Below are 21,815 nucleotides of genomic sequence, written 5' to 3' on the forward strand. Positions count from 1 at the left end.
AGCTTGCATATCTACCACACAAAAGGCGGGACTTGATTTTAGATGATGAAAACATTGACTTGTATGTTTCTGTTGAGGGAAATTCTGAAACCACTGATGATACACTTAAGGAGGAGAAAAAGACCCGGAAGCATGGACTTCTAAACTGGTTAAAGCTACGGGTATGTACTGTATGGATCTATGTTTATTTTTCTTCTTCTTTTTTCAAGGTTGGTTCATGTCAGTTTTTTCATACCAAAAAAAATGCTTATAAGCTTAGAGTTATGTTTGTTAATCAAACAAGTGAGGAGGATTGATATAGTAACTTTGGAATTGATCCAAATTTCACCCCTTTCTTATAACACTAATGTATATTAGAAGTGAGAGTTTTTCATCATTCACTCTTTTCATTCTTCCCTCTGCGAGAATAATTGTAATTATGTAACTCAAAATCTGTAGAAAGCATCTTAATTAAAATTTTTTTTGATAGGTAATCAGAAGAAGTATTATTAATGAAAAAAGTAGGAAAAATATAGGTTGTTCATGATGATGAACAACAGGAAACAGAAAAAAAAGAAAAAAAGAGGAAATAATTCTAAGTGAAAGCATAAACTCAGGTAAAGAGGAACAATTAGTAAAACCCTAGCATCGAGACCAATCAAAAAGACTACGCTGGCAGAGCACAAATAACTCTTCCAACATCTTCTTAGTGTCCTCAAAAGAGCGGTGGTTCCGTTCCAACCATAAAATCTACATCAAAAAACCCGGGATCAAATTCCAAACATTTGAAGTATGATTCCCAAGCTATAGATGCTAGCACAAAAGTAAACCTACCACTGAGTCTGGCATGACCCAAAACATGCCGAAGACCTGAAGCATATAAATCCATAATGTATATGTAACAGGACAATGTAGAAGGAAGTGGTCCACCGATTCCCCATCACAACGACACAAACAACAATGATTTGCCAAAAAACGTCCCCTAAGCATGAGATTATCCAAAGTAAGAATCCTATCATGAGCAGCCATCCACAAAAAGAAAGCCACTCACTTAGGAACCTTAGATTTCCAAATACCCTACCAAGGGAACAAAGAACTCTGAGCAACCTGAATCTTATGGTAGAAAGACCGGACGTCAAACCTACCATGATATCTCTTAATTTTAAGATATGATATCTAATATTTTTATTATGGAGGTGTCATTAGTATTGGTCATTAAGGCATTTGTTGGTACAATAAGGTTTTACAAAAGTATCATTAGAATCTAAATTCCTTTTGTTGTATACAATTTCCTTGGAGATTTAATTTAGGGTAGTGAAGTCCCCAAGAAAGTTGCTTTCTTCATTTGGACAATTGATTTGGGGAGGATTCCAACTAGGGATAACCTAATTACAAGAAATACCAGCTTCGTGGATTGGTGTCACATTTGCAAGTGTAATGGTGAGTCTATTGATCACTTGTTACTTCATTGTTCTATAGCGAGTGAGCCTTTGTGCTTGTTTGGTACAACTTATTTTTCAGCCTTTTGAAAATGGTGTTATTTGAAAAAAATGTTCCTAAAAAAAGTAATTTAAAAAAAGCCATACTTTGAAAAAGTGTGGTTTGATATGGACTTAACAAATGGACATTTAGTCTTTTCTTTTTACATTTTTTGGGGTCTAATGGGTGATGCTTCAGAAAGTGATTAATGTGTATTTTTGTTAGAAATGATTATTTTGAAGGAAAATGAGTAGTGTAATTTGAAATGCAGGCCTGCTTTGGCTCATGTTAATGGTGTGAGAGAGAGAAATAATCACACTTAACATAGTGTTGAGTTTTCTATGCTTGGTGGCGCACCCACGGCATGGTTAGAGAAATAAATTCTCCTTGGAAGTTTTTATTTTGAAAGGGGGTGGGGGGTGTTAAGGCTGCCTACCATGGGCTCTTCCATACCTTGCAAAAGTGGCACCTTTGTGCATTGGGTATGACCTTTTTTTTAGAGTTGAGCATTTTGTAATTCTACAATTGTTGGGCATGGGCCATAGCTATGAGCCATGGGTTTTCTTTTATTAATAAATCTTATTTAGTTTATGAGTTTTTAGTTTCTCAAAAAAAAAAAAAGTTTATGAGTTTTTATGTGGGTTTTAGTTTCGAGTCAAAGTAAAAGCCCTAGTTCTATAAGGAGAACTGGAGAAGTTAAGAGTAGGGTCTATATAAATGTCTTATTGTACTCAAACATGTTAGAGTCGATTAATAAAATTAATGAGTGTTTTGAGTAGTGAGACTCGTTGGCCTTAGGGTTCTTTTTCCTCCCTTTCTCTTCTTTCTTTCTTCTTTTCTTTTATTTCTTGGGTACTTTTCATGGTACTGTTCACAGTGTTCGTTAGAAGATTGGGCTGTATTGGTAACATTACCTGATTTGGTTAATGTAACAGTGGAGGAAGAAGGGAGAGCATTACTTAATTTCTGAATGAGCCTGCTAAGTTGTGAAGTGAGCGAGAACTAATATTAGGAGTCATATGTCCAGCTGGAACAGAAATAGAATGTGATAATGTCGTACGATACATCACCTGATGCATGTAATCTAGCTTGCCATATTTGACCCAACAATAAGATTCAGTACAATTGGTACCACTACAATGATAATACTTCCTGTCACGTTGTCTACCATTACAACCATTACCATGAGAACCACCATGGGAACTACAGCCTCCATACCTCCATGAAAGCCACCACGACTACCACCATGACCCCACCACTAGAAACTAAAGTAGAAGACTCTAAAGTTGTGTCAATAGAGCCTTGGCCTAAGGACGAGTGTAATAAACGAGAATAAACATTGGCAGCTGAAGGTAGGGTTTCACTAGCAAGAATAAGACCTTTGAAATCATGTAGGTTAGGGTCTAAACCAAATAGTAACACAGCAATCACAAATTCCTCCTAATGTTGTTTATGTATCTCCAAATTAGTAGTAAAGGGTTGCTACAAGGTTGACACTCCTGGGTGTATTCAACGAAGATGTCCAAGGTTCAAATTGTCCCTCCATTGTAATTATAAAATTAGTAGTAAAGGGTCAATACTGTAGTAATTGATTCCATAAATTCTTAAGACTACTGTAGCACTCAGAGTATGGTTTTCGAAACTGCTTTTTTTTTTTTTTTTTTTTTTGATAAGTAAGAAGTATATTCAATAGACTACCTCATGAAAACAGAGGCAGAATAGAAAATACAGAGAAAGAAACAAACAGAAGAAAGAAAAGAGAACAAGAAAACAAACGGAAAACAACAAAGAACTAATTACAAAGGAGAGAGCAAAGGAACAAAGGGAGAGAATCACTAGAGGTGAGTCCCCAAGCCCTAGACCAATCAAAGAGAGAACCACTAAAATAAGCGAGCAACTGGTCATCGGATTTGTCCCTGTCCTCAAAAGTTCGCCAATTTCGCTCCCTCCAAATACACCACATTAGGCACAACGGAGCTAAATTCCAAATGCTAGAAGAGTGCTTTCCAAACCAGTTCCACCAACTGAAGAGCGTTTCTGCAACCAATCTTGGCAAGACCCATGAAATCCCAAAAGATCTGAAAATCAAGCTCTACAACTTATAAGCTTTTTCACAATGGAAAAGCAAATGATTCACCGTCTCCTCATTGCAACGACACATAATACACCAGTCAACAAGATCAAAGCCTCTACACCGCAAAATGTCCCCTGTAAGAATCTTCTCCCAAGTTGCAGTCCAAACAAAGAAAGAGACGTGCGTAGGGGCCATAACCTTCCAAATACCTTTCCAAGGAAAAGTAAAAGGCAAGGGACTTCGAAGCTTGTCATAGAATGAGCGAATGTCGAAATCCCCCTTCTTCGACAATTTCCAAATCATGCGGTCTCCTTGCTCAGAATGAGGTAAATAAGAACCCAAGGTATGAAGAAATTCATCCACATCTCCCATCTCCCAATCATTAGGATCCCTAAGTAAAAGAACCTTCCAGCTTCTCCGAGCCTCGGTCCCCAATCTTTCGAGAGACGAGGCCACAAAAGTCTCTTTATTAGTAGCAATCCCGTACACTACCGGGAAGGATAGATGGAGTGGTGAGTCCCCACACCACTGATCTATCCAAAACTTCACTCTATCCCCCACCCCTACCTCAAACCGGATAAACTTGCTAAAAACCTCCCAACGTTTTCGGATACTTCTCCATAAACCACACCCATGAACACCCCTACCCAGCTTGGAAGACCAACCCCCCCGCTCTTCCCCAAACTTCAAAGCTACAACCCTCCTCCAAAGACGAGTCTCCTCAACCCCAAACCGCCATAACCACTTTCCTAGTAAGGCTTTATTAAAAATAGTTAATTTCCTAATACCCAAACCACCATTTGCCTTAGGAGCACACACCTTATCCCACCCCACCAAATGAACCTTTGACTCCCCCCACAGGAAGTCCCTCTGAATCTTCTCAATTTTATTAGCCACATGCGACGGGATGGTGAAAAGAGATAGATAGTAAGTAGGAAGGCTAGAAAGCGTACTCTTGAGCAGCGTCAGTCTTCCACCTTTTGACAAATACAACTTCTTCCACCTGGCTAACCTCCGATTAATCTTCTCCAAGATAGGATTCCAAATAGAAGGGGACTTATGGGAAGCCCCCAACGGCATACCAAGATAGGTCATAGGCAAGGACCCAATCCGACAACCCAGAATCTCTGCCAAGGCATGAATATTATTAACCTCCCCTATTGGAACCATCTCACTCTTCAGGACATTAACCTTCAAACCTGTCACAGCCTGAAAACAAAGGAGAAGCATCCGCACATGAAGGATCTGCTCCACTTCCGCATCACAGAACAGAATAGTATCATCTGCAAATAGAAGATGTGAGACACATTCCCCTTCACCCCGTCTTCCATCAGCCTTGAAACCCCTGATCAAGCCAGCACCTTCAACTCTTTTCAACATCCTACTTAAGACCTCCATCATGACTAAACAACATTGGAGATAGCGGATCCCTACTCATGTCTTATAAACCTGAGAAATATTACACTGATGTGAAAAGATTTTGCAATAGAATCCCAAATTTTCTTTGAAGATTCACAAAATTTCGATTGTTATAGCAATATTGGGTTCTATACCATGCCGTAATCATCTTATAACAACATAATCCTCACTTGTTCAATCCTCATAAGTTGGATCCCCCTGTATTAGGAGGATCATCTGTTAAATATTTCAATTTTCATTTTTCACGTAGAAAAACTTCAATGAGGTGATTGATTTAGGCATGCCATCATCCTTAGGCAAGGATTGTTTTTCCTCAAGCATCATAATAGACTTATCTAGAGCCATATTAAATACAACCAAACAAGAGTACAATCCAACAAATCAAGAAGATAAACCAGCTAGACTCAATCCCATGGAAGAGAAAAATCCAAAAAGCTGCGACACAAGCACAAACCCAAGCCAGAATACTTACTAGATGCACCAATCAGCCAATGCTTAATTCATAGAGTGAAAACCAGCAATGTTTTGTCAGAAAATAGACTCCTGCGGTAGGCCAAGAACCCAAAATTCATAAAACATAGCAAAAACCCACGTTAAGGCAACCAACAACTAAGAGATAAGTTTTTTTATAGGCAAAAGATCCCCAAAATTGCAGATCAAAAAATAGGGGTTGATATTTGAAAAAAAAAAAAACTCACATTCTGTGGTGAGGTTTTTTCGGTTATGGAGCTTTGCCCTTAGATCTTTTGATGTTTCTTGGGTTCTACCTAAAAGGGTTATTGACTTGCTAGCCGGTTGGAGGAATTGGTTGGGGAAGCATTCTTCAAATGTTTGGAATTTGGTACCACATTGTGTGATGTGGATTATTTGGAGGGAGAGAAATAATCGCATATTTGAAGATTCGGTGCTTTCTGGGGATAAGCTTTTAGAGTTGTTTGCAACCACTTTGTTTGATTGGTCTTGTGCGTGGGGTTTTACTTCTTGGAAATCCATTCCATTGTTTTTAGATTCACATTTTTATTGTACATAAGTTGCTTTGTTTTCCTTTGTTGCTTGTAAATATTTCCTTTATTTCTTTGATGGAGTTGCTTCTTTTTAATACAAATTTTTCTTACCTATCAAAAAAAAAAAAAAAAAAAAAAAAAAAAACTCACATTCTAGGCTTCAAAAGTTTTTGAAAAAATTACCACAATAATTATAAGAGAGAGAGAGAGAGAGAGAGAGAGAGAGAGAGAGAGATGAGTCAATCCATGTAATTGCTGGACCTGGGTGACTGTATTGGTGCGTATGTTAGCATGCCTTTGTCATCCAAAAAAGAGCCCTAAAATGTTTTTAGACTTCTAGGGTATTGGTTGCCCTGATACCAGTTGAGTGGTAAACTTTGGAAAGTAGAGGTTAGATGAGGAGAGAGAAGATTGAAAGAGAAGAAAAATAAAAAATTAGAAAGTTGGTTTAGGGCTTAAATTTTTAGTCCCTTCACTGTAGCATATATTTATATTAGAAGGATATATCATAATTATAATAATACCCTTAAGCTAATATACAAGATTGACAAGCCAATAATTAAATAACTACCTAACCACCAACGGTCACAATAAATGACTACAATAAGGCCTTTATATAGGCTATTGATAAATCATTTCCTAGAAGGACTAGAACTTCAGAATATTTATTCCTAAAAAGACTAATAACAAAGAAAAGTACTTAAGAACTTCTAAACCAAATATAACAAAGGACTTAAAATATAAAATAAAACTCATGGGCCTTTGGTATAGCCCATTACAGCCCAATCCAGAAAATATGAAATCTCCAAATTACCCCTATTTTAGTAGAACTTTATTATAAATGGACCAAAAACTTTCTAACTATAAAAATGTAATACTTAAGACTCAATAATAACTAAATCAGCTTATGAAAGGTGGCAAGAAGGCCCCACCTCAAAACTAAACTAGGTGTTTGTTTGGCAAAAATTATTTTTGTCAACTTATTTTACTATTTAGCTTATTTTTGTTACTATTCATGAGTTCCACTGCACTTCTTGGTATTATTTATGAGTCCCACTGTACTATTTCAGCTAACTTTTACCTTTATCTACAGTACTTTCAGCAAAAAGTTTTTGGTTTTAGCAAAATAAGTGGATCTCAAACGGACCCTACAATTCTTGAATATTTTGGAATTTAATCTTATTTTTCCTTGAACTCTTTATTGTCTGCTTCAATAGATTATTTATTATATTGATACTAATTATCATTAGCTCAAATGACATCATCTCTCTTTGTAAGAACAAGTTTGAGGGTTAGATTGTGGGTTCAAGACCCACTAGGTGTGTGTAATTACTCATTAGGAAAAAAAACTGTTATATTGATATAGTCATACATTACACACTAACATACATGCTTTAAATTGATAATGATTTGCTTCTAATAAAAAAAATTGATTATGATTTACACCGCAGTTAATAATGATGTGGTGATTGTTTTTCTACCTTTTCTCTTATGTATTCAAGTCCCCTTGGATTTATCATTCTGAATAAAGTGGAATTTACTCCCCTCTCTCTCTCTCTAAATAAGTTTTGTTGTTGAAAGTTGTTTTTCCACGTCCATTAATGCAGCTCATTGAATCCTCTGTTGAACTCCTTGACAGCAAGAACCATAAAAATTTCAGGAAAATTTATGTATCGCTTTGAAAGTATCATTTGAAATATTGTTTACATTAATTCCAGCAAAACAGCGGAGCTTCAAAATATTTTCCTATGATAAGTTGAAGACATTGTATCAATAAATGCTATAAAACTTACTCTATGCCAGTTTTTGATGATCTATTTTCTATTTCATTTGATGTTCTTATTATCTGGAAGCTTAATAATCATCTATGTTAATGCAAAAGCTTTAAGGTGCATGCTATCTATTGAATTAACGATTCTCCCAAAAGCTTTTAGCATAGTATCAAACTATGAAGCATAGGTGCGTTTCCGGATTTGGGTGCGGGTGTGGGTGCGGGTATTGGTGCGGGACTTTGCTATTTTTGAAAAAGTAGGGTACGGGTGCAGGTGTGGCGGGGTGTGGCGATTAAAAATTATTAAAAATATTTTTATTTATATTTTCTATATATTGCTAAGCATACTTTTTTCACATTATATAAACATGTACCAAATTTAAGAGCAATAGTAGATGATAACTAAAACATGATGTTCATAAATTAAATACAATTCACAAGTTTGAAACTAAAACATTGAAATTAGAATATAGGGAGGGAGGCAAAGAGCAGAGAGCCAGGACGCAGTGATGGTTTTAGGGTTTTTTTAAAAAAAATAATTCTTACTTGAATTTTGGCCTGAATCAACACCAGTATCGACCTGAATTGGCTGGTATCGGACTGAATTGGCGCTTGAATCGGCCGGTATGGCTTGAATCTGTCAGTTTCAGCCAGCCAATATGAACCGATTCGACCTGAATCGGCCCGAATCAGCGCCAAGTCCGCGCGAATCCAGAAACGAAAAAAAAAAAAGCACCGATGTGGCACCGACGCATGGGCAGCGGCGTCGCCCACCGCACCCTGCGTTGGGCCACGTCAAACGCTGGTGCGGCACCCCTGTAGCTGCATCAGTACTTTCCTGGTATCAAAGCAAGAAATCCTAAGTTCAATATTTGTCTCCTCCACTCTACCTCCCATTTAAAATCCCACTTGTTGGGCCTCACCTATTAAAAGGGAGTTTGAGTCCACATGTGAGGGAGAGTGTTAAAATTATGTAATTAAATGATCAAATCCACCATCTTCTAATAACTTAAGCGTTTTGGACAATCAGTAATTTAATACTATCAAATACAGATGAAACTTCTAGTCTGGTCATATTCAAATAGTATAAGATTTTTCTTTCTCATCCCCCTCTCCTTTTCTTGCTTTATTTCTTATTTTCAAAATTTGGAGCTTCTGCAATTTACCATATTTATTTTTTTCAGAAACGAGATAGTGGCTTGGGGGCTTTGACAAGCTCAAGTGAAAAATTAAGTGGAATAAAGTCTATGAGCACACCTTCAACACCTCAAGCAGAAAGTAATCATTTTCATACAGAATCCAGACTTTCCCATTCTCTACTTACAGAAAGCTCTCCATCAGTGGATCCGTTATCTGAGGCCAGAGATGACAGAGAAATTCATGAGGATAATTTCTTGGGACAAGAGACACCTCTGGTATGCAATTGATTGATTATCATCATGTAAAATATTTTGTACATATGCCACTTCTTGACTTTCTCCATGCTGTGCACAATTTTGTCTTATCTTTAAAATAGTTAACCACAATATATTGGCTTGAAAAATATGAACATGGCACTTTCATTATTATAAATTATTAAATATGGGTTGATGCTTTCACCCACCCCCACACCCCCCCCCCTCCAAAAAAAAAAAGGTCACTTGCAAACCAGGCGAAAGAGAGGGCTTTGTTGCTGAAACATTTCTGATGGTCAAATGAACAGAACACTTAATGCTACTAAAATTCTCTTTTCATACTCACTGTTGGATAATTAGCAAAACTGCCTTCTCTTTCCATTTTTTTCTGTTCCTCATCAAATACTTTGTTGTTTCCAGCTATAGGCCTCTAGCATTCTGCATAACTGCATTGCCAATCTATTGCCTTTATGAAACTTCTAATTTCTTTATATATTCCTTTAAGAGCATGCTAGTGTTGTTGCCAGCTCTAGGCCTCTAGCCCAAGCATTCATCACAGCCAGTGGTCAAATATTGTAGTCAATTAAGAGACTATGCTTGCGTTTTGAAATTAATAGGTAGTACAAAATTGGAAATTATGGATTTTTTTTTTTTATCCTTCAATCCTGCTTGTATATACGATCAGTAATTATTGTTTGTGATTTGTCGTTAGTCTCTCAATCAAGTTTCATGCTCCATCTCCATTCCAACTTTTTTTGTTGTCCCTAGTCAAGCCTTAAGTTCCATGCTGCTCTGAGTTTGTGATTATTCTTTCCTATAAAGATCCTGTAAACACCATTTTAGCCTCTTTTTGGATAGCTTTGGGCTGTGTTTGCGCTTGTGTTTTCCTCACAGTTTATGATTTGAAGCATGTACGTTCTAAATTTAGGGGCTTTATAAGATGTTGCCAATTTTTTCAAGGATACTTTGCACAGGTATAAACTTGCATGTACTTAATATATATTTTTAATTTAAAATTTTTATTTTTCTTTATATTTTGTCAGACTAGCACAAAATCAATTGATCAGATTGAGCTTTTAAGGGAGCAGCAAAAAATTTTGTCTGGAGAGGTGGCACTTCATTCAAGTGCTTTGAAGCGGTTGTCTGAGGAGGCTGCAAGAAACCCCCAGAAGGATCAGATTTATGTAATATCTTTTTACCTTGCATCTCTCTTCAACTTCTGTTATTGTGCCTAAGAACTTGAATCTTATAGTTCCTTTTCAATGTAGCCGGAGATGAGAAAGTTGAAAGATGAAATCAATGCGAAGAATGAACAATTAACTTTGCTGGAAAAGCAAATTGCTGATTCCATTAATGTTGTACACAATACAATGGATAATTTGGAATTATCACAAGTAAGTATACCTCTACTTGTGGCTGCTTTCCTTGTGTCAGAAGTCCAAGCTTATGCTGTATGTTGTTTTATGCTGCAGCCTGTTACTGAATTGATGATGCAATTGAACGAGAAGTCCTTTGAACTTGAGGTGATGAAATTTTGTAGTTCTTTATCCAAGAAAATATTTTTGTCATTTGTTAAAGTATATCCTAGGAGCATGTTTGGTACCCATTTGCAAATAGGTCACTTGATTTCTGATTTTTATGACATTTTTTTTTTCCATATTTTAGTTTCAGGGTTATTAGCAAAACTAATTGGAGTGCTTGCCAATAAATTAAGTCATGAACTGAAATGATGAGATTTATGCAATGATGTCATTTTCTGAAATCATGAGAGCATTGTATCGTTATTTTTATTTTCAGGTTAAAGCTGCAGATAATCGTATAATTCAAGAGCAGCTCAACCAAAAGGTACGAAAACCACTTGATCCAAATTATACATGAAATTTTATTTGTTTCATTAGTCATGTTATTGCTCAAGTCCTGTTCTGATTTCATGTTACCTTCTTTCAGATATGCGAATGCGAAGAATTGCAGGAAACAGTTGCCTCCTTAAAGCAGCAGCTCTCCAATGCACTAGAGTTGAGAACTTTTAGTCCTGTAGTAAGTTATTCACAGCGATTTAGTGAAACAAAGAGCTCCCATGGAGAACTTGGCTCAGACAAAGGGAATGCGATATTGAGTGATCCAATTGAAGGGTTGCTTCGACAAGCACAGGTTTCTTTGTCCTCCCCTTGTGTAGTGTTACCTTAGTTCTTAAAGCCATGTAGAAACCTGGCCACTTTCTACCATATCCAGCTACTAAAATATTATTCTAACTCCACTTTCCACAAAATTATTTTACTGTGATATGTAACTGAACCTACCACAACTCCTTTTAATAACAATGTGCAGCAAACTGGGTTCCAATGCACCTCCACCCAAAAAAAAGAAAAAGAAAGAAAGGATGAAAAATTGTGCCTGGTCATATTTTCATGTAATGTGGCTTTACCTTGAAGTTGCAACATGCAACTCCAATGATTATATATTTATCTTCCTTCTGTTAATATTAATTTTTTTTTTACTAGATACAGTTTATCCAGAGAAACTCATAAAAGGTGCAAGCTGAAAAGCTTATTTACTCAAAACTAGCTTGTTTCTGGAGCTAGAAATTTCTATTTAGCAATGACTCTTCTTTTGTTTTTTTGTTTTTTTTTTATACCATTTTCTTCTCACTGATGAAAAATTATATGGTAATAGTTCATCATCATTTGATGGCTGTTAGTAGTTTCATTTGTCAAGTAGATCAAAATTTCAACTGAATCCTTGCTTTTATTCATTAATTAGGCAGCTGAGATTGAAGAACTGAAGCAGAAAGTGTCAGAACTAACAGAATCAAAAGAACAGCTCGAACTCCGGAACCAGAAACTAGCGGAGGAGAGTACATATGCCAAAGGGTTAGCCTCAGCAGCTGCTGTTGAGCTCAAGGCATTATCAGAAGAGGTCGCCAAGCTAATGAACCATAATGAGAGACTAGTTGCAGAGCTAGCCACATCTAAGAACTCGCCCACGCAGCGTAGAAGCAGTACTCCAGTTAGAAATGGCCGTAGAGATAGTCACATTAAGCGCAATGATCAAGGTGGGTCAGTTTCAGATATAAAGAGAGAACTAGCCATAAGCCGGGAGAGAGAGCTTTCATATGAAACAGTTCTTTTAGAAAAAGATCAAAGAGAGGCTGATCTTCAAAGAAAGGTTGAGGAATCAAAGCAAAGAGAAGCTTATCTGGAGAACGAACTTGCCAACATGTGGGTTCTCGTGGCAAAGTTGAAAAAATCCAATGGTGCTGAAACTGATGTTTCTTTGTCCACAAGAGAGACTCAGCGAGTTGATGGTAACAGTTTTGGGATTTAAAATGATCCCATAGTAAATTTGGGCTTTCAATGGGATTGGTGTTGAGAGAGAGAGAGAGAGAGATTGTGTTGTGCTTGTGCATGGGTAGGAAATTTCTGATTGTGTATATAACAAATGAGAGCTTTTTCCTCGTTGGTTTCCCCATTTCCCCCATTTATATTGTATCTAATGTGGTTTTTTTTTTTCCTAGGATAAAATTACACTATGCTCCAATGCTATAGAGCGAGTTTGGTTTATAAACCTATAGCTTAAAAAGTGACTTTTATTAACACCAAAACAACCTCTTTATTCCCAGCTTACCAATCCATCTTTAGTAGTCAGATCCCCCAATTGGAACAAGAGGCAGTTTGCATTGAAAGAACTCGTAGCCATACCTTCTTTTTATTTTGTTTTGTAATTTGATGGTTATAACAATGAGAGAAAGGAAAATTGAACCCTATACCCATACAAGAAACAAAATATTATGTAGGTCAGTAGGTGCCAATTATCATGCCATAAAAAAAATATTGACAAGCATTTCCAATTTTCCACTTATATTTTTCATAATTATTAGATATTGTTTGATAAATAATGCTAATTTAAAAGTTATTAAATATTTCTCAATAGGAAAAAAGTTACTAAACATTGGGGGTGTCCATGATTCAGTTTGGGTTTGGTTTGTTCCCAACCAAGAGACTTGACCCGGTTAACTTCGGGTGAGAAAGAACAGAACCCGCCACCAACTCACTAGGCATGTTGAATTGATATATATATATATATATATGTATATATATATATATTTTTTTAAATGGACAAAATTTAGTTACAAAATTGGTTGTAACTTTAAGGCTACAATTTTATTTAATATTTTTTTATTGGGGGTGAATTTTGATAAATCCATCGTTAGATTACATATTCTTTTTATATCTTTCATGTTTGCAGAATTTCGAAAAAATTAAAGATCAATAGTCATGTCATCAATAAATTGTTTAAATTGCAACTTTTTGTAATTTAAAATATTTCATAAAATATAAGGTCATAGATCATGTAATAAATAATATTCGATTGTTACAAAATTTGACATGTGTATTAAGAGCATAAAGAATATGCAATTTAACGGTTGGATTTTCAAAGTATGCAGTAATTTTAATGATATTAAGTAAGGTTGTAGCCTTAAGTTATAACCAATTTTGTAGCTAAATTTTGTCATTTTTAAATTATATACAAATTAATATATTCTTTAATTAAAGTCAGGATAATGACACATTTGACCTGTTGATTGGAAAAAAATTGTCAAATTATGGAAGTGCATTAGGAGTTAGGGTTTGTCTTGTGTTCAATTGACAATTTGATTACTTAATTAACATATCTACTAATGTATCTTGTCTTCTAACTCATAAATGGTAAAGATGTCACAAGTTGCAATTGGATTTTGTAGGATGCTAAAAAACAAATATAGAATTGTAGCGCATATATATATATATTTATTTATTTATTTGAGAAACAAGACTTTGCATTTTATTCAGCTAGGCCATGAAAATCAGCCTGTAAAACAGAGATAATATCTGGTGGTACTTCTTTCATCCAAACTTGATTGTGAAAAATAGAGTTTGCTCGTTTTGCTAAATCATGAGCTAGTGTTACAATGACTATGAACATGGAAATAATGTATTTATGAGAAACAAGATTGTAGCATATATAATATTGAATGTTAAAGTTTGTTATTTTTTAACTATTATTTCTCATTTTTTATCTCTAAATTTAGTTTGACATGTAGGTTATTGTCCTATTTATATGATGATATGTGCTTTATAATGAGGTATGTGTGGTAGGTGTATGTCCAATGTTTAACATTCAACACTAACAATACATTATGATTAAAAAAAAAAAAACACTAACAATACATTAAATCCCCAAGTTATCAGTAGATCAATTTGATATGGTTAGTAATCAACTTAAACAAATGTTATAATTGATAAATAGTAAAGTCAAGATGATAGCAGATGTCTACGTTGATCAAAGAAATTTGTCAAATGTTATAGAATGTATATTTATCGTTAAGATTTTTCCCTTTGCTCGATCAAAAAAAAAAAAAAAAAAAAGATTTTTCCCTTTGCTCAACCTGCAATTTAACTAAGTCTTCAATGAAAAAATATTTCGAGTCAGTTGTAATCTCTTTGTCTATTATCATGTGTTCTTTTGGTTAATGATGTCATTAATCGTGGTTGGATATTTTGTAAGATTATGTAAGGGTGATGCATAGTTGCCACATATATTAAACTAGTCGGAAATCCGTGCAACGCACGGGAACTTACCTATTTATAATAGACTAAAATAATTTTATAAAATTTTAAATTGATTATGAAACTATACTATTGCGTGAATTGCTCCTATCTTTTTGAGTTACAATTTGATTAATAAGCCAAATTTAGATATTGAAAAAAAAATAACAAAAAAGTTCTAATGTTAAAACGTTCGAAAGGGGAAAAAAAATAAGAAAATTTACTGGCACTGTCTAGAAATTATTGAAACAAAACAAAATATATATGATTACCAAATAGAGAAATAAAAGAGAAAGATAGGTTATCTTCAAGAGAATAATCCATAGTTATAACAGTTGAAATTTGCTAAACTGTTTCAAATATTGCAAAAAATTGAACTCAAAAATTTAGATGGTCAAACTTTCAAAAGACAATAAAATTAAAAATCAAAACATTCAGAACCTACAAATTATAAAAAAAAAAAAGTCATTATTGCGAGACAATTTTAGTAAGGATGGAAAGCTTTTCTAAGTTTTTTTTATCCAATTCTTCCTAATTGATGAAAAATTTGGTTCAAACATTGTCGAACACTTTGAAGGTGCAAATAATATAGGCTCCCAACATAATCTTTAATTAATAAACAAAGAAGCATGACACCATAAGAGAAAACATGAGATAACATATAGTGAATATACCTTACTTCACAGCTGTGAGAAAATATCCACACAAAAGGAATTGAAAACTTGTACATACGTCTCCATAAGGTGAAGCTTAAGGTTATATAATCTAAAATAATATAGAATATAGCATCTTTGAACCACACAAAAAGTTAGCAAACTTACTACAATACTTGTAGTTATACTATACATTGTAAAGTACTACTCCATACAAAACAAAAGCAAAAAAAACTAATTCACAAAAAAGAGAAAAAGCAATAGCAATCGTACTAAAGAAATTGAAGATTAGGGTTTTCTCTCTTAATGGAGACGGAAAGAGGAGATTACTTTAGGATTTTCAAAGATTTTGTCTTATATATATATATATATATATATAAGAGACTCCTGTTAGGACTCTCTTACTATTTAGTTTTAAAAATTAAAATTTTTTAAATTAAAATGATGATGTGAAAAATTGTGGGAGTTTCAAAAATTTCAGTTATATATATATATATATATATATAGATTTGATAGCCGATTTATTATTTTTTTAACTGTCAAATATCATTTCAAATAACTAAATTTGTTTTCACTTGTACTCTAGATCTTTGTCCCAACCAGAATGACAATACAATTTTGCGGGGTTGAAGGAAAAGATCCAAACGCGCTGTACTTCAATCCCTTCTTTCTACTTGGGAGAGAGAGTTGTAGGGTCTTTGAATCAAGCCTCCCCCCACCCACCCCGGTGTGATCCAGCCTTATTTTAAAAGCCAAGCTTTGGCTCCAAACTAAAGAAATTCGATTCAATTGTCAACTGTTCCTATCGAAAATAGGATACAAACTCAAAGATATATATCCAATCCAAAGAGGCTCGCAGCTTCACCAGATAGCGACTAATCGCCTCCTTTCCTTTGCCAAAAGATGCTTATTAGCTAGAAGTGACGAAAGGGGGGTGGTGGGGGGCTGGGGAAGGCCGGCGGCTACATGAGGGGGAAGTTGCTGTAGAAGCTTTGCCCCTTGCTTTACAGAGATTGTTATGAACCGACTAAATTAGACTTTATACCTCCGGATCCTTGTATGAATCTAGATGGATCATTAGCAAACAAGATTGGAATTTGTAGAAAAAAAATAAATAGAGCAAAGGTGCAGGTAGCTTGACCGCCTTACCCGTCATTGAAACACAAGCTTGGGCCTTCTCTATATTTTATTGGAGCTTTGTAACTAGTGGCCCGGTCGGTCAACTTGATGCGGGAGAGGCATGAGTTCGCAATTTGATCTTGTGGTATATTCATTTGTAGTGTGTCTCTAGCTTGTGTTTCAATGATGGGTAAGGCAGTCAAGCTACCTACATGCACTTGTTTGGTCTGATCGGATTTTACAATTTTGTTGTGTAAATGGAATGTATAGTTGCCATGTACATTAAATTTAACAGACGATGTTTTATCTTTTTAAATCATGTGCTCTCTAAATCATTAACTCTATCACTAATCATTAAAGAAGCCTCAAATTCTTTATAGATATTTTTCCTTTGTTGTCGGTTATAAATTCTTTGTCCATTAACACATGCTCCTTCAGGGTTTTTTTTTTTTTTTTTTTTTTTTTTTTTTTTTTTTAATTTTTATTTTATTTTACTAATAATGATGTCATAGGTCGTGGAAATGGTGTAAAAGATATGTATAGTTGCCATGTACATTAAATTTAATGGTCTAGTTATGATCGTTTTAACTATCCAATATCATTTTGTATATGGTATAACTAAATATGTCGTGACTTGTACTCTTTGTCTCAACCATAATGACATGTGATTTATGTTTATGTCGTATAAAAGTATCAATAGTTGCCACGCACATGAAATTTAACGGTTGATATTTTAGATTTTTAACTGTAAGATATCATTTTGTATATGTATTTGTCGTGACTTGCACTTTCTTTGTCCCAACCATAATGACATGTGCTTTACAAATATTTTCAAATTCATTATACACTAAAAATAATATTATAAAAATTATATGCTTTCTAAATCATTGATTCTGTCATTAATCATTAAAGAAGCCTCAAATTGTATATGGATTTTTTTTTTCAGTGTTTCAAAATGTTTATGTAGATATCATGCACTTTTTTCTTTTCCAAAGTTTTTTCCTATGAGTTTTCTCATATCTCTTAAGGTGATTTTGACCGATTTAAACAGCAAGGAGTACATCAATTGACATGTGCTCTATGATTATCTTCAAATTTATTAAATATTGTGTCAAGATATTGCATACAAAATTCCTCTCTCCCTACCATTGAAGCTTTTTATATATTTAATAGTAGATATATATATATATATATATATATATTTATATTTATATTGAAAGCTCGGATCACAACTTTACACACACATATATATATATATATATATATATATATATATATTTGAACTGTATTAAAGGTTTGTGTGATGGGTTTACGCTCTATTCAACATTAGACATTGACAAATACTATAAATTTCTAAACTATCATTAGATCAAATATATTATTATGAATTAATCCGACTTAAAATTTATGTAGAATTATATTATAAAATAAAATACAAACCACATGAGCACATACTCAATAAAACATTTAGTTTATGTTTGTTTTTAAATGTCGTAAAATGCTTTATATAATTTTTTTGGATATTTTTAAAGGCATGTTTTAAGTGGCTTTAAAAAAAAATTGAAGGAACAAGTGGCCTTTAATAAGTGACATGTTTAATTGGCAAATCCTTGTGTTTACTTATGGTTTTAATGGATTTGTCATCCTCTATTTCTAATTTCACTCCTGCAACTAATCAAATTATTCAAAATACATATAATTTTTTACGAGCAAATGTTGGCTATACCAATTGTTATTCCTGCCAAACATATACTAAATGTAATGTTACCATGGGAATCAACTAATAATAGTTTTAGAATGCTACAAATGATTATACAGCAAGCATAAAAAGTTATGAGTGAGTGTGTTGTGCATATAAGGCTTTGGGTTACTACAATGTCCTATGACATCAGTTGGTAAATTTGCTGCAAATTTAAGTTGTTTCATTTGAAATCCTTTTTCTTTGTTGGATTTGAAAGAAATATTGAAGCTGTATATTTATTGTTTTAGGAATTAAATAAAATTTGGCATCATAATTTTTTTGCTTCAAATGTGATACTAGTCTTGGCAAGTTGAGTTACATGAATATCAAATCATCAATTTAATACAATAAAAGTAGGTTACAATTGACTCAATTTATAAAGTCTATTGTAATCAAATATGAGATCTAGGTTTGAATCCCTTCTATACTAAAACCAATTGATGTATTGACCTAATAATAAAATACAATTGTTATGCAACAGACATTACAGGTGCAAATTCTATGATACTTATTTAAAAAAATAAAAACTTAAAACAAAAGGATTTCAAGAGGTTCAACTAATCACCATTACATATATTTTATTTTTCTTTGAAAATTAAGCAACAACACATATATTCTTAAAGTAATGATATAAAACTACTAGACAAACATTAATTCCCAGGAAAAACGACTCTAGTCTAGACCAAACATATAGAACCTGCATTCAACCTTATTCATATATGTATATCTAAAAGATATGAAATCTCTTAGAATTAAGGCTCAAACAACAAGAGACCTTTCCAAAAACTTACATCCCTAGCTTCAAGTCCAAGTCCAAATCCTCCTTTTTCTCTGAATTAGTCTCATCAGCTTGCTCATCTCCCTCTGAAACCCTAGCAGCAGGGTCCAACACAATTCCATGAACATTTGAGCCTTCTCCACCTTCACCTCTCCCAATAGCATATATTGGCAGCACCCATTCCCTTAAAAGGTCCTTGGTGACAATCTCCTTAGACCCGGTAGGATTCTCATATGGCATCCATTCCACAAAAGGGTCTTTGGTGGCACTCTGGAGAACCCCATCTCCTATCACATCAGTGGACACAACTGGTCCTTGTTGGTAAAGTCCTGGTTCAATAGTAAGTTCCTCTGGGACAGGTGAAATGGGGAGGTTTTGACTTTCAACTATACCATAGTTGAACCTTATTTCTTCTCTGTGAGCAGTTTGGTGGCCACCGAAAGCCTGACCAGACTCAAATGATTTGAAACAGTATTGGCAGGTATAGGGAAGCCGGCAATGGCCAGAGGCAGTTGTACGGTCATTAGAGCTGGTATGGCTATCCATGGTGTTGAATCTCAAAGGAGATGGATACATGGGGAGGGGGAAAAGGAACAAGAATAGAGGTAAGGGATATTGATGACTAAGACAAGTTGATAAAAACAAGGAAAATGCACAAAAAGTCTAAAGGGAATGCGTTAGAGGAGTCTCACAAGAGAGCTATTTATGGACTGGAAAGTGAGCTATACACTGATATTTGAAAAAAGTGGGTCACAGATATTGTTTTTAGGGTTCGGTTAATGTGTGCTCTAAGGTCATGTTATCTATTTTTGAAAATATTTTCTCGAGAATTGAAAAAATTGTCAATACTTTTTCAATTCTCGAGAAATTTTTTTCCAAAAATGGTTAATTATTGTGTGTCCTTAGGGCGCATATTAGTAAAATCCTTGTTTTTAAGTACCTCATTTGAGTGAATTAAAACTCTTTAAATGGGACTTAAATTTAAACAAAGGAAAATTTTAATTAAAGGGTAGTAAAAGAGTTCATAGTTAGGGTTTCATAAACATGGAATAGCTAGCTCCTTTGTTGTCTTACCAATTCAGCCACTTTTTTCCATCAAATAAATAAATAAATTCAGCAACTTTATACCCATTGAAACGTGAAACATTAAATAACTACTATATTTAAAGACTTTAACGTGACAAATTGGATGAACATTTTTATGCTTTGGTATTTTACTTACCGATTTTTGGATCGGAGTATGAACCAAGTAACACCTTGTGCGTCAATTGTTTTAATTCCCAAATTTGATAATAGAGAACAAATAATTTTTGAGTATACTGACAAAGAATTCAAATGTAATAATTAATCTTCTTTTGTGTAACCTGATCCTATTGGTTTTAATAAAACTTTGAGAGAATACATATCATGATTCAAAATTTTATTTTATGGATCTAATAGTGTACATAGTGTCATGTCATTTAAAATTTTAAACAACAAGGTACTTTGTACATGCATAGATTTATAATATTTAATTTGAATAATGAAATGTACTCTGGTTATGTAATGTATTATATACCTGATTTAAAATACCAATATTACTATTTTCGTATGTGTTCTAATAAATATTACTGTATACAAAAAAAAATTTCACTGTTCACTTTTTTATTTGGTAAGTATAGCTATAATGACCATGATGAGACTTATATTAATGGCTCTTTATATCCTTTAATTACTCTGAAATTATTACTTGCATGAGTGTAACTTTCTATAAGAATATTCTTTGGTAACTTAGGGTACGCTTGGTATGCTGGAATAGCTATTGTAACGGAATAGTTATTCATATTTAATAGCAATTCGGTCATTTGGTTGCATCTTTATTACATGGATTAGTTATTACATTGGAATGACTATTCTTTAAATTGAAGAATAACTATTCCTCTTTAAAATGGATGTAATAGCTATTCCTTAGTATATATAATAGGTTTTTAAATTAATATATTTCCAAAAATATAAAGTTTCCTTATACATCATCTTTTACAAGCTTTCCATATATAATAACCAAACTTATGAATAATAATAATTATTCCATTACAATGTCTTCTATTCCCAATAATAAAGATTACTATTCCTAATATAATCTACATTCAGTGTACCAAACGTACCCTTAATTATATTTATATTAAATATGTTCTCTTGTGCAGGGTGTGTTATATTATCATACTCACCCACTATGGTATATAGTACTATATGCCATGTTAGAAAGTTTCACCGATCTATAAATCACGATATTTTTATTTTAAGCAATGATATGAATTTTGTGTTAGAATTTCATTCTTTCTTCTTTGTGTCTGCTATTATTTCTCTCATAAAAAAAAAAAAAAAAACCAATGATATGAATTTTTCTTAAAATGCAACATATCTTATTGGTGTGCTTTGTAAGTATTGTTGGTCCATAGTCATACCACATTGAAAAATTTCCATAATTAATGAAATTTAAGAATAACGAAAAATATAACATTAATTATATCTCTTTAGTTATCCATCATTTTTTCAAGCATCTACTTTGCTATTTGGTCCATAAAGCATAAGTCATCTTTAATGTGGACGATAGCACATTAGCTCAGCAACAATATTGCAACACAAACAGCCAAGCGTATTATGGCAATAGTGTAGTAGCTTGGTTGTTTAGCACTTTCTCTGCTATATATCAGCCTGCTTTGTTATTAGTCCTTTATGTTGCGTTATTTCTTCTTTGCTATCAGTCGTGTCTATTATTTGGGGGGTTTTTGCATGATCTCAAAAAGAATTGAGATTGTATTTTTAGCGCGCGGTTATAG

At 33.8% G+C, this 21,815-nt stretch overlaps 2 protein-coding genes across 4 annotated transcripts in view; one reads left to right on the plus strand and one right to left on the minus strand.

The window, feature by feature from the left end:
* The window catches only part of LOC126692858 (kinesin-like protein KIN-7K, chloroplastic), a 37,647-nt gene extending 25,050 nt beyond the window's left edge, over nt 1–12,597 (plus strand). For all 3 annotated transcript variants that reach the window (XM_050388660.1, XM_050388662.1, XM_050388661.1), the window contains 8 exons: nt 3–161; nt 8,911–9,141; nt 10,164–10,304; nt 10,389–10,514; nt 10,593–10,643; nt 10,918–10,965; nt 11,068–11,271; nt 11,881–12,597. In XM_050388660.1, coding sequence (XP_050244617.1) covers nt 3–161; nt 8,911–9,141; nt 10,164–10,304; nt 10,389–10,514; nt 10,593–10,643; nt 10,918–10,965; nt 11,068–11,271; nt 11,881–12,444 — 1,524 coding nt within the window. In that variant the 3' untranslated portion in view covers nt 12,445–12,597. The remainder of the gene's footprint in view (nt 1–2; nt 162–8,910; nt 9,142–10,163; nt 10,305–10,388; nt 10,515–10,592; nt 10,644–10,917; nt 10,966–11,067; nt 11,272–11,880) is intronic.
* Nucleotides 12,598–18,890: 6,293 nt separating this feature from the next.
* LOC126691193 (zinc finger protein 6-like) lies at nt 18,891–19,542 on the minus strand. Its single transcript, XM_050386254.1, has 2 exons — nt 19,010–19,542; nt 18,891–18,915 (listed from the first exon to the last, which is right to left on the minus strand). The coding sequence occupies exons 1-2, from the start codon at nt 19,540–19,542 to the stop codon at nt 18,891–18,893; spliced, it is 558 nt and encodes a 185-aa protein (XP_050242211.1).
* Nucleotides 19,543–21,815: the final 2,273 nt, after the last annotated feature.

This window comes from Quercus robur, chromosome 7, assembly GCF_932294415.1.
Source record: "Quercus robur chromosome 7, dhQueRobu3.1, whole genome shotgun sequence".
Lineage (NCBI taxonomy): Eukaryota > Viridiplantae > Streptophyta > Magnoliopsida > Fagales > Fagaceae > Quercus > Quercus robur.